We start from the raw sequence: 12,424 nt of genomic DNA, 5'->3' as shown, positions 1-12,424 counted from the left end.
TATGAATCTAATCATTTTTTATAGTCAAAATCGCATCATTTTCAGAGCTCCGCTGCAAATACAGGAAGAGATGAAAGGTGAGGCAGCAACGAGCTGAGCCTCTCCGATTGCGCAATCCCTCAGAAACTGTATGGAGCGCGGGCAATAAGCGTGTGGCTGTTACTATCTCTATGTATGTCACCAAAGTAATGTTTGTAGACACCTTCATTACATGTCCTTACCTTCCATAGTCCAGGTAACGTATTTCACATATAAAGATATTACATTTGTGCTCGCTGGTCTCACATAAAACTGCAATAGAAAAGCTCCAGGGGAGGCAGTGATCACATCTGCATCACAAGGGGGCGTGTCTTGAGCCCGGTGGAGGAGGAGCGAGCGTCAATTACGTAGACACAGCCAACGTAATTGACGCTACCTCGCTCTCCCTCCACGTTAGCCAGCTTCAGCAGCGGCGGCGCAGTACTGCATTCCACCGCTGGCGGCGCTGACTTTCCAGCCTCGGGCGGTGTTCGGCCCTTCAAGCCAGCACCGCCATTCATTGTGATCGTGGCTGATCGTCTCCAATCAATAACCTGTATGCATGTGCTGTAAAGAATGCTGATATGAAATATGAAACATATGGCAGTCATTGTGCAACCTGCCAATTGGATGGTGAATTTAAGCTACCTCTATCGGGTTCATATGTGTGTAAATCTGGCTCTGATACTAGCCAGTGCCTCCCCAGCCATTGACCTCACCGCACGTCACTCATTCATATTATTATCTTTATCATTTATCTGTACACTGTGAATGGCTCGATTATAATCATGTATTGTCTCTCCGCTGACTGGTTGGCACACAATAAAAGCTTTTCAATGTACCTCGGTACAAACATGGCAATAAACTAAAGTTGAAATATTTTGAGAGATTACATTAGAAAAGCTCCTTAACTAATCCTCTTGTGTTGTGAATACATTCTTTCATTATTTCCAGTGTTGCTTGATTTGACAAGCATTGGTGGAATTAAAAGACCATTGGAAGAAGTCCAATCAAAGATAGTCCGAGGCTCTCCAAAGATAGCAGTTCAGGACTGGTCTCTAGTTGTGGTAGGATGGTTCAGTTGCCTGATAACAGCTGGGAAGACTCTGTCCCTGAATCTGGAGTTGTATGTTTTCACACTTCTAAACCTTTTGCCTGATGGGAGAGGGCAGATGAGGGAGCGGCCAGGGTGAGACTCGTCCTTCATTATGTTGCCGGCCTTGCCGAGGCAGCGTGAGGTATAAATGGAGTCAATGGAAGGGAGGTTGGTTTGTGTGATGGTCTGGGCTGCGTCTTGAAGGTTAATTCACAATAAAAGATATTACATTTCATGAAATAAACCATATATTGTATCAAATGTAATCTTTTCCTGTATATCAAAGGGGTGTGAATACGTCACGCAGTGAACCCGTGCTACATTTGAGTGTTCAGGTTGGGAAATGAACAAGCCTTGGGAGTGGCTCTTGGGGCAAGCGTATACGTACTTGGTTTGCACGTTGACTTTCCTTCACTACCAGATTTCTCCTTTCAGAGATCGTTGCCTCAAAATCTTGGAGAACAGGCGCCAGAGCAGGATTAGCACCTCCTGCCCATTTCAAGCGTTGCTCAATGCTGGCTTCCAATGCTGCCAGTTTCTCCTGTGTGACAAAGAGCCATCATGTATTGTTATATTTCTGACAGATACATATATACATAGATACATAGACAATTGGTGCAGGAGGAAGCCATTGGGCCCTTTGAGCCAGCACCGCATTTCAATGTGATCATGGCTGATGATCCACAATCAGTACCCCATTCCTGCCTTCTCCCCATACCCCTTAATTCCGCTAGCCCTAAGAGCTCTAACTCTATTTTGAATGCATCCAGTGAATCGGCCTCCACTGTCTTCTGAGGCAGAGAATTCCACAAATTCACAACTCTGTGTGAAAAGGTTTTTCCTCATCTCAGTTCTAAATGGTCTACCCCTTATTCTTAAATTGTGGCCCGGTTCTGGACTCCCCCAATATCGGGAACATGTTTCCTGCATCTAGCGTGCCCAATCCTGTAATAATTTGATATTTTTATAAGATCCCCTCTCATCTTTCTAAATTCCAGTGAATGCAATTTAGTAGAATTGCAGTTGCTCCATTCTTTCATCATATGACTGGTCCCACCATCCCGAGAATTAACCTCGTGAACCTACAAGTGCACTCCCTCAATAGCAAGAATGCCCTTCCTCAAATTAGGAGACCAAAACTGCACACAATACTCCAGGTGTGGCCTGTACAACTGCAGAAGGACATCTTTGCTTCTATACTCAGCTCCTCTCTTTATGAAGGCCAACATGCCATTAGCTTTCTTCACTGCCTGTTGTACCTGTATGGTTACTTTCAGTGACTGATGTACAAGGACACACAGATCTCATTGTACTTCTCCTTTTCCTAACCTGACACCATTCAGATAATAATCTGCCTTCCCATTCTTGCCTACAAAGTGGATGACCTCACATTTATCCACATTATACTGCATCTGCCCACTCACCCAACCTATCCAAGTCACCCTGCATCCTCATAGCATCCTCTTCACAGTTCACACTGCCACCCAGCTTTGTGTTATCTGCAAATTTGTTAATGTTACTTTTGATTCCTTCATCAAAATCATGAATGTATATTGTAAATAGCTGCGGTCCCAGCACCGAGCCTTGTGGTACCACACTAGTCACTGCCTGTCATTCTGAAAGGGACCCGTTAATCCATACTCTTAGTTTCCAGTCTGCCAACCGATTTTCTATCCATGTCAATACCCTACCCCCAATACCATGTGCTCTAATTTTGCCCACTAATCTCCAGTGTGGGACCTTATCAAAGGCTTTCTGAAAGTCTACTGGCTCTCCCTTGTCCATTTTACTTGTTACATCCTTAAAAAATTCAGCTGAGAAAATTATACATTGAGGAAAAACGGTGAGATTGTATTCAAACTGAAATTAAAGGGAAAAAGGACCATAGGATTTCAAAAATAGCAGCACCATTTAAAAATGTCTTACGGTGGATTAATGTTAGGACATAGTAAAACAGTCACTGAAGAGAATAACAATTTGCACACATAATGTATTTGCAGAAATCACATTTTAATAGTTACCATGCACCATATTTGTGATCTATGCCCGATTCCATCGAGTTGAATATATATCTTCCACATGAATTTGCAATATCAGTTTAAATACAAAACACCTCACCAGAAAGCAATGCAAAAGGCTCATGTTTGACCTATCATTGGCCTATTCACCCACCAATAAGCCAGAGCTATAAAAAGTTGAAAGATAAGTAATTTACCTGCACTGTGGAAACAGAAACCTCCAGCTGGCTAAGTGCATGCAATTTCTTTTTCATGTTGGAAAGAATTCCTGTGCGAGGTGGAGGTGTAACTGTGGAAACGGGCTGAGTTCTATTCATAAGAATATCTTCATGCTGCCACTAATGGAAACAACGGAACATTTAGTTAAAATTAATGCCATATACTCACTCAGTTAGGCTTTGTAATGCAGTCAATAACTGGAAAATAATTGTAAAAGGACATTTACAAAAACAGAAAACAGTAGGTGTTGCTGTTATTTACTGCTCGAATACACCAACCTCATTTTTTATTTAAATAAATAGTATTAATCTGGATGCCGCTAAAATGAACTTGTCCCTGTTAACAAATTAAATGGGATAGCACAAACACTGGTGATCTAACATCAAATTGATTCCAGGGATGCATTAGAATAAGCGAGTTCAGTATTACAACTGCGCATGCCCAGGTCATGGGTCATTCGGGATAAACATTCTCGCCAGCTGAGCTACTGTGTGTGTACGGACCTGCGTATTCATTTCAATGAGATTTATAAATAAATCTAATCGTGAAATATGTCAGCAGTCGGCCACAGCGTATTGCAGGCTGTACAAATCCACAATTGTATCTATTCAAATTATTGTCTCAATACAGCACCAGCCTTGAAAACGCAAGGATGCATGGAACGAAACTGTCAATTATCAAATCCCTGGCATTAGCCCGAGTCACAGCCATTCAAACTCAATATTGATTTACACGAATTACAAATTGTGCGGTCAACCAATTTGAGACAGTCCTTACATTCCTATCTAAACAACGTTCCTGGGTTGAAGGAAACGAGGAGAATGTGCATTGTGGGGGGTAGGTTGGAAAGATCAGATTGGATTCGAACAGGCTGGTTAAACTTTCGAGGTGGATTGGCTTAAATAAAGATGATGTCACTTTACCAACCTCTGGGGTTGGTTCCAGTCTGTCAGGGCACACAGTTGGGAGCCGGGTCCGGGTGACTGGGCGGTGATAATTATGAGAATTTGCAGCCATTTGAACCGTAGCGAAACTCGAGGCTTCACTCGAGGAGTGGGTCGCAGCTCCCCAACTGACGGGACCTATTCTCGCTCTCGGCATTCAACACCATCATTCCTGCAAAACTTGTCCCCAAGCTCCTTGATCTTGGACTGGAGACCTCCATCTGCGGCTGGATATTCGACTTCCTGACGGGCAGGCCCCAGGTGGTGAGAATTGGCAGCCACACCTCTTCCTCACTGATCCTCGACATAGGTGCACCACAGGGCTGTGTGCTCAGTCCTCTCCTGTACTCCCTGTTCACGCACGACTGTACTGCTAAGCACAGCTCAAACATCATCCTAAACTTTGCTGACGACACGACCATCCTGGGCCTCATCACAGACAATAATGAGACGGCCTATAGAGAGGAGGTAAAGGCACTAAACAGCTGGTGCCAGGAAAATAACCTCTCTCTCAATGTCAGCAAAACTAAAGAGATGATCGTGGACTACAGGAGACAGCAGGGGAGTGGTCACCTCCCCATCCACATCGGTGATGCTGAGGTTGAAAGGGTCAGCAGCTTCAAGTTCCTCGGTGTGCACATCACTGAGGACCTCTCATGGACACCGCACACGGACACAATAACTAAGAAAGCCCGCCAGCGGCTCTTTTTCCTGAGAAGACTGAGGAAGTTTGGCATGAATGCGAGCATGCTCACAAACTTCTAGATGCACCATCGAGAGTCTGCTGACGGGCTGCATCACAGTCTGGTACGGGAACTGTTCTGCCCACAGCCACAAATCACTACAGAGAGTGGTGAAGGCGGCACAGCACATCACTGGCAACTGTCTCCCGGCCATTCAGGACATTTTCCACCGGCGGTGCCTGCGGAAGGCACACAGCATCATCAAGGACCACAGCCACCCAGCACGCAGACTGTTCTCCTTGTTACCGTCAGGCTGACGATATAAGAGCATGGCTGCACGCACCACCAGACTTAAGAACATTTATTATCATGCCATCAGGCTTCTGAACTCATAAACGCATTATTTTATTTATTATAGTCTTTTATTTACCAAGGTCACTTTTATCTTATCTTTTTTTACCTTAATTTTTTCCTTGTAATATCATTGCTGAGGTGACCCGTTGTCTTGTCAAACACATTTCATTGTACCGTTGACCCTGTGTTAACCTACATATGATAAATAAAACTGAATTGACTGATCTGAAGGTGGAGCCGCCCGCCCCAGCAAGTGGGCAAACCCGTAATATGAGTGGAAGCATTTTCTCAGTCAGTTTTCTTTGTCGACAGTTGGGGTGAGGAATATGGGAGAGGGAGAGCTGGCGATGCAGCACAGATGGAACAGTTTAATAATGACCCATTAAATTCCGCCCTTCCGCCACTTGGCAACCTGGGCTGATCTGATCTGACAGCCATCTCGCTAGTTCGCTGCGTGCCCGATCCTAACACAGAACCTCCACAAAACCTTTGGGCTTCAGGTAACACCTGCACAAAGGGCCTCTGCTAACAAGGGCTGGTGAACTGTGCTGGTCTACGTGCACTGGGCGAGGTAGCTGGGGGAAACGCACCGCAACCACCGCAAACTTGGAACAGCACAGACCCTCCACTCAATCTATCCAATACTAAAGGGCAGGCATTTCCCAGTTAAATGTCTTATATCGGATTGGCGGCTCCTTCACTGGGCCAACCCTGTGCTCAGTTTTCCTCGGAGATGAATCTTTGCCTTAACGGTACATTCATAGGTAAAGCATCAGTCCACATCACACTGATACAGTCGCTGCCTACCTCAGGTTAAATATATTTTTACACATAAATTATGAATAAAGATAAAAAAAAGTTTCAAACACAACTAATATATTCTTATTCCAGTAGCAAACACTTTAAGGATTAAATAAAAATAATAAATTCTTTAACTTTATGAATATCTCATAATTGCAGATTGATGAACTGAACTGGAACCGGGACTGTAAGTAATGTGTGAACAGCAGAACAAGAAAGGAATCTATTGAGTTGACAAAACTCTAGATTAATTCCTTGGTAGAATAGTTAACAAATTTATTTTAATCCTGAATGACCTTTGACAAATCCCATGATTCCTTGCGTTTATCGAGATACCAAACTCGCTTATTGCTTGATGTATTACAGGAGCAATAATTTGTTTAAAGCAGCTGGTTTTTCTTCTACCCAGTACTGCCCAAGGTGAGGGTTATCATCATCATTGTTGACAATATCAACGGGCACGGTGCCTTACAATGCTCTGTACGACAGTGATCGCAACTTCTACTGAAGTCTGGATGGCCGTTGGCTCGCTAGCTCATCCGCCCTTTGACAGGTCTTGTTTTTGGTCCTGCTGGGGGTCCAATGCCCCCTCCTCACCTGGCAACCAGGTGGGGGAGACAGTTTAGTCGCCGACTATCCGACCATGGAGCAAGTAGCACGGGATTACATGGTACCCGTTGCGGTGGGAACTCCCCCCGACCTGACCTTAGGGTTAGTGTACAAATGCCCAGAGGAAGCGTACCGTAAAAAGGTGAAGATGCAAGAAACTGTAGATGCTGGAATCCTTTTCGAATCGGGACCTTCTTCAGACTGAAGGTTCCAGTTTCTCCACCCGCTGACATATCATTTAAAAGACATTTGGACAGGTACATTGATAGGAAAGGTTTAGAGGGATATGGGCCAAACACAGGCATGCAGGACAAGCGTAGACATGGGATCTTGGATGGCATGGGCACGTTAGGCCGAAGGGCTAGTTTCTGTGCTATATGATTCTAGGTGATCTGCTGAGTTCCTCCAGCACTGAATTTTGTTAAACAAAAATGCTTCCCGTACACTAATTACAAAAAAAAAGCATAAAGAGTTACCTGGAACATGGCGATCTGTATCTGTACCCTCTGAAAACAGGTCTTACATGATGCAATATTTGTCTCCAACCTGCGAACCAGGTCATGCTTTTTCCACGCAGTGTCATACGAGCTAGCCAGAACGGTGGCTCTGTTCATAACTAGTTGTGAAAATCTGCCAACTTGAATATTGTGTTCCACTGCTTTCTTACAAAGGTCATCCACAGAGACTTTACTTTCAGCACCAAAGTCTTTAGCTTCCACCTGCGCAATAATGTCCACACCAAGGGCACTGATATAACTACAAAGGGTTAGTCCAAGTGCTTGAGTTGGGAGGCCAATCAGAAGCTGTCTCACAAAGTCTGCTGTAAACGCCTTTATTGGCTTCGCCATTTGATCTTCACTGAAGCAAGAACTTCTGTACATGGATTTTACGTTAACCAATTGGACAGGACCATTCAATGAACTGGGATCTTCCAGTGGAATAACCCCTGGGGAATGAAACAGAATGTTCATGTCACCAGTTATTAGTACAAGGTACACTTAAACAAGGGGCTAAAATAAATAAGGATTCAGACACAAACTAAATGCATTAAACATATTCCATCTTGGGGAAACACACAATGGCTCAGGTATTACTGTGGAGGAATGTTCAGGTACAGACTTCATGATCAATTTTGAATCAAAAACAAACAATATTAGCATGAGATATACAGACACTCTCGCCAGGTGAATTCTCTGGGGTGTAGGCTGAAGAAATCTTTCTGCTTTTGGGAATAAATTCAAAATGTAAAATGTAATCATTTTATAAATTAGGAAATCAAAGCGAAACACTGGCTGAAAAAATGTTAACAAAGCTAAATGAACCTTAATCCAAAGATGCTTTATGCAAATTAAGATAATTCAACGTTACTGATATAATTCTTACTAAATGGTGAAGAGCCTAGACATTTTCAGGAAAGGCAACAAAGAACAGTTTTACCAGAAGCTACCACACGTCAAAGAACATAACCCTACATGCGTAGAAAGAAATTGCAGATCGAGGTTTAAATCAAAGATAGACATAAAATGCTGGAGTTCATGCTGGAGTTCATCTCTGGAGAGAAGGAACAGGTGACATTTCGGGCCGAGACACTTCTTCAGACTGATCACAGCACGTCTGCTTAAAATGGAAAATAGCTCATAACAAGAATTCATTATCATATGATAAGCTGCTCATTTAAAAGCAAGGAATTTAAAAACTTTGAACTGTTAGATATTTTTTTTTAAATCTACCTGATAACGTATGAGCAAAAGTGCCGCAAAGTCTGAAAAATTCTTTTATCGTTTGCAGTCGTTTCAGAAAGAATATTTCCTCCAGCACAAGTCGGTGATTATCATCATCAAAGAAGTTGACTTGTGTACTTCTTGCCTCTCTAATTATGTCAATTTTCCGCCACGTTAGTGGTACTTCCATCTTGTTTAACTATAAAAAACATTTGCATTACTTATTACATGAAAGCATAATATTGTTTACATATTAAAACTATGTGGTGAAGTGAAGCTATAATGAAGGCTTTTATCATTACAAAAGTAAACCCCCGGGTGGTTTACATGCCACAACTTGTCTCATTTCACATACGTAAAGTAACTTGACACTGGAGAAGCAATTACAATAGTCAAATCAACGACAAGCTGAGATACAAAGAACTGCAACTCAACATTTCCATGCGTAAACCACACAGTACCGAAAATATCTTCCATGTTTAAGATTATACAAATTTAAGATTATACGAATAAAGAACATAACGTACAACAGTACCTTCTCAATTAATAAACCAAATGCACTTTCAACTTGGGCAAACATTCCATCAAAAGCCACGAGTAACATCTGGCCAGCAGACATCTTGGGAGTTTCCTCCACTGACCCATCCACACTCCTTGGCTGGATTAATTCAGTGTACTGCGCTCGCAACATTCTAAAAAGAGGAATTGAAAAGTATAACAAAACTAAAAAAGCATCCGTGGACAAAATCTATAAATCTTATTCAAAACTGCAAACACAATAGCTATATTTCATCTGTTGGTGCTAAACTTTAATTTGTTACCTCCTCCCTCATTTTACTAAATTGTTCCTGGAAATATGATATTTTTTTATATACAGACAACAACAAACATTTCCTGGTTATACTCATCACAACTTCACAGCATCTGTGGTCAAGAAGGAGGTGAAAGGATCAAAGTACAAATGTTAAATTGCCAATGATTAAAATCTGAAGGAATCAAACTGCAGTTGGAGTTGTTTGTTTGGCAGTAACAAACCACAATAAACAACTATCATTTATCACACTGAACAACTTACATACTATAAAGCCCTAACATTTCCACGCACTTAGTGATCAGTACTTTAACAAACTTGACATCCATCAAGAATCAGTCAATCCCCGCCGTCTATTGTAAAAATATCCATTCACGAGCCCAACAGGCAATGAATTTCAGATTCAGCACTAACTAAAGAAATTTCTCCTCATCTTTTTAATGTACATCCTTTTATTCTGAGGCTATGGCCTCTGGTCCTAGACTCTCCCACTAGTGGAAACATCATCTCCACATCCACTCTATTCAGGCCGTTTCAATGAGGTCCCCCTCATCCTTCTAAACGGGGCAAGTAAAGGCCCAGTGCTGTCATCATATGTGAACCCACTCATTCCAGGGATCATTGTTGTAAACCTGCTCTGGACCCTCTCCACTCTAAAAACCTGTGCAAGTAAACAGAATATCTAGATAATTTCAACTGGGTAACTTTTTCACACAAAGGGTGGTGGTGGGTGTATGGAACAAGCTGCCGGGGAAGTAGTTGAGGCAGGTATTATCACAATGTTTAAAAAACATTTACATGTAGGAAAAACCCATCATTTATTTATTTGCCTGTGTACTCCGCAATGAGATTTGTAATAGAAATTATCACATGTGGTTAAAGTGCACATTGTCAGATTTTAATAAAGGGTATTTTTATACATTTTGGTTTCACCATGAAGAAATTACAGCTGTGTTTATACATAGCCCCCCATTTCAGGGCACCATATTGTTTGGGACACATGGCTTCACAGGTGTTTGTAATTGCTCAGGTGTGTTTAAATGCCTCCTTACAACAGCTATCACAGTCTTTCCTCCAGTCTTTCCATCACCTTTGGAATCTTTTATTGCTGTTTATCAACATAAGGACCAAAGTTGTGCCAATGAAAGTCAAAGAAGCCATTATGAGACTGAGAAACAAGAATAAAACTGTTAGAGACATCAGCCAAACCTTAGGCTTACCAAAATCAACTGTTTGGAACATCATTATAAAGAAAGAGAGCACTGGTGAGCTTACTAATCGCAAAGGGACTGGCAGGCCAAGGAAGGCTTCCACAGCTGATGACGGAAGAATTCTCTCTATAATAAAAGAAAAATCCCCAAACACCTGTCGAACAGATCAGAAACACTCTTCATGAGTCAGGTGTGGATTTGTCAATGACCACTGTCCGCAGAAGACTTCATGAACATAGGCTACACTGCAAGATGCAAACCACTTGTAAGCCGCAAAAATAGGATGGCCAGATTACAGTTTGCCAAGAAGTACTTAAAAGAGCAACCACAGTTCTGGAAAAAGGTCTTGTGGACAGATGAGACAAAGATGAACTTATATCAGATAGAGGAAAGAAGGAACTGCCCAAGATCCAAAGCATACCACCTCATCTATGAAACACGGTGGTGGGGGTGTTATGGCCTGGGCATGTATGACTGCTGAAGGTACTGGTACTTATCTTCATTGATGATACAACTGCTGATGGTAGTAGCATAATGAATTCTGAACTGTATAGCAAGGTTCATACACTTGGAACAGCTATAAATTCAAGGACTTTTCAATGTCCAAAAATTGCATTTTCAAGGACCAAAATCTAGCAAACATTGATGGTTTATCGGAGACGTATATAAATTGCTTGGTATTGGTCGATTGCATTCTGTACCTAATAAAAGTAAGTAAGAAGATTGGATGCTCACCATCTCGGATTTGATTGAAAATCATGTTTTATACACATCTGTTACAAAGAACACAGCAGAAAAATCAACTTTCAACTCAAAGTTCCTCCGAAGTTACGAACCAATGATATAGCTCGAATTATTGCTAAATGCCCATTGGAATTTGGAGTTGAGACCTTGTTTTCTGTTGTGTTACTTGTGTGCTCTGATGTAGACACTGATTTTCAGGGAAATCTAAGAAGGTGATCAGTCAATCCATTAGACCAGGTTGCACAGGACAACACTAAACTGCATAATAATTACACACAAGATGGTTAACTTATCTATATTCGTACTGCAATAGAGCATTGATGGTCCATTTTCTCATCTATTAGTTGTTCAATTTGGAACCATGATAATGGAAAACTTTGCTTTTCAACCAGTCCCTGCAAACCTGTACTGTCCCTGCCTGCTTCAAGGTCTCCACTATAGTCCCTGTATCCAAAAAGACAAGGATTGCTGGTCTTAAAGACTACAGGCCTGTCGCACTGACCTCTGTAGTCATCAGGGGTGAGACGGGAAAAATCTGAAAAAAGAGGAAGAGAGATGGGGGTCCGGGGGCATTGCCCCCCACCCCCCGGTAGGGTTCCCAAGGGGTAATGCCCCAGTCGGGGGTAATAGAGAGCAGCGCCCCCTTTATGCAGAAATGTTTTGATAATTGTACCTTGAAATTACACCGTTTCCCAAGTCTCCCAAGAGGGTCAAACAAGATGATAGCCTATCACCACATCCCAGTGTATAACTAGTACAATAAAACTTATAATACTTAATTTAATAATAAGACAAAATATTGCATGGTTGCACTCACTAATTATCATGAAATATAACTATTAGATTATTATATGAAATATAAATATTAGATTATTATCTAAATGGAGACAAGTTGGGAAAAGGGGAAGTACAACGGGATCTGGGGGTCCTTGTTCATCAGTCAATGAAAGTAAGCATGCAGGTACAGCAGGCAGTGAAGAAAAGCAAATGGCATGTTGGCCTCCATAACAAGGGGAGTTGAGTATAGGAGCAAAGAGGTCCTTCTGCAATTGTACAGGGCCCTGGTGAGACCACACCTGGAGTATTGTTTGCAGTTTTGGTCTCCCAATTTGAGGAAGAACATTCTTGCTATTGAGGGAGTACAGCATAGGTTCACCAGGTTAATTCCCGGGATGGCAGGACTGTCATATGTTGA

The 12,424-nt window shown here is 42.1% G+C and overlaps 1 protein-coding gene across 1 annotated transcript in view; it reads right to left on the bottom strand.

Moving 5' to 3' along the window:
• smg1 (SMG1 nonsense mediated mRNA decay associated PI3K related kinase) overlaps positions 1–12,424 on the bottom strand; it is a 153,093-nt gene that overhangs the window by 27,736 nt on the left and 112,933 nt on the right. Inside the window, exons 52-56 of the mRNA XM_033041229.1 lie at positions 8,999–9,155; positions 8,473–8,662; positions 7,219–7,688; positions 3,330–3,470; positions 1,503–1,655 (exon numbers count right to left, since the gene is read on the bottom strand). Coding sequence (XP_032897120.1) covers positions 1,503–1,655; positions 3,330–3,470; positions 7,219–7,688; positions 8,473–8,662; positions 8,999–9,155 — 1,111 coding nt within the window. The remainder of the gene's footprint in view (positions 1–1,502; positions 1,656–3,329; positions 3,471–7,218; positions 7,689–8,472; positions 8,663–8,998; positions 9,156–12,424) is intronic.

The sequence above is a fragment of the Amblyraja radiata genome, chromosome 22, assembly GCF_010909765.2.
Source record: "Amblyraja radiata isolate CabotCenter1 chromosome 22, sAmbRad1.1.pri, whole genome shotgun sequence".
Taxonomy (NCBI): Eukaryota; Metazoa; Chordata; class Chondrichthyes; order Rajiformes; family Rajidae; genus Amblyraja; species Amblyraja radiata.
The sequence above is the reverse complement of the archived record's forward strand: the minus strand, read 5'-3'. Positions and strand labels throughout refer to the sequence as shown.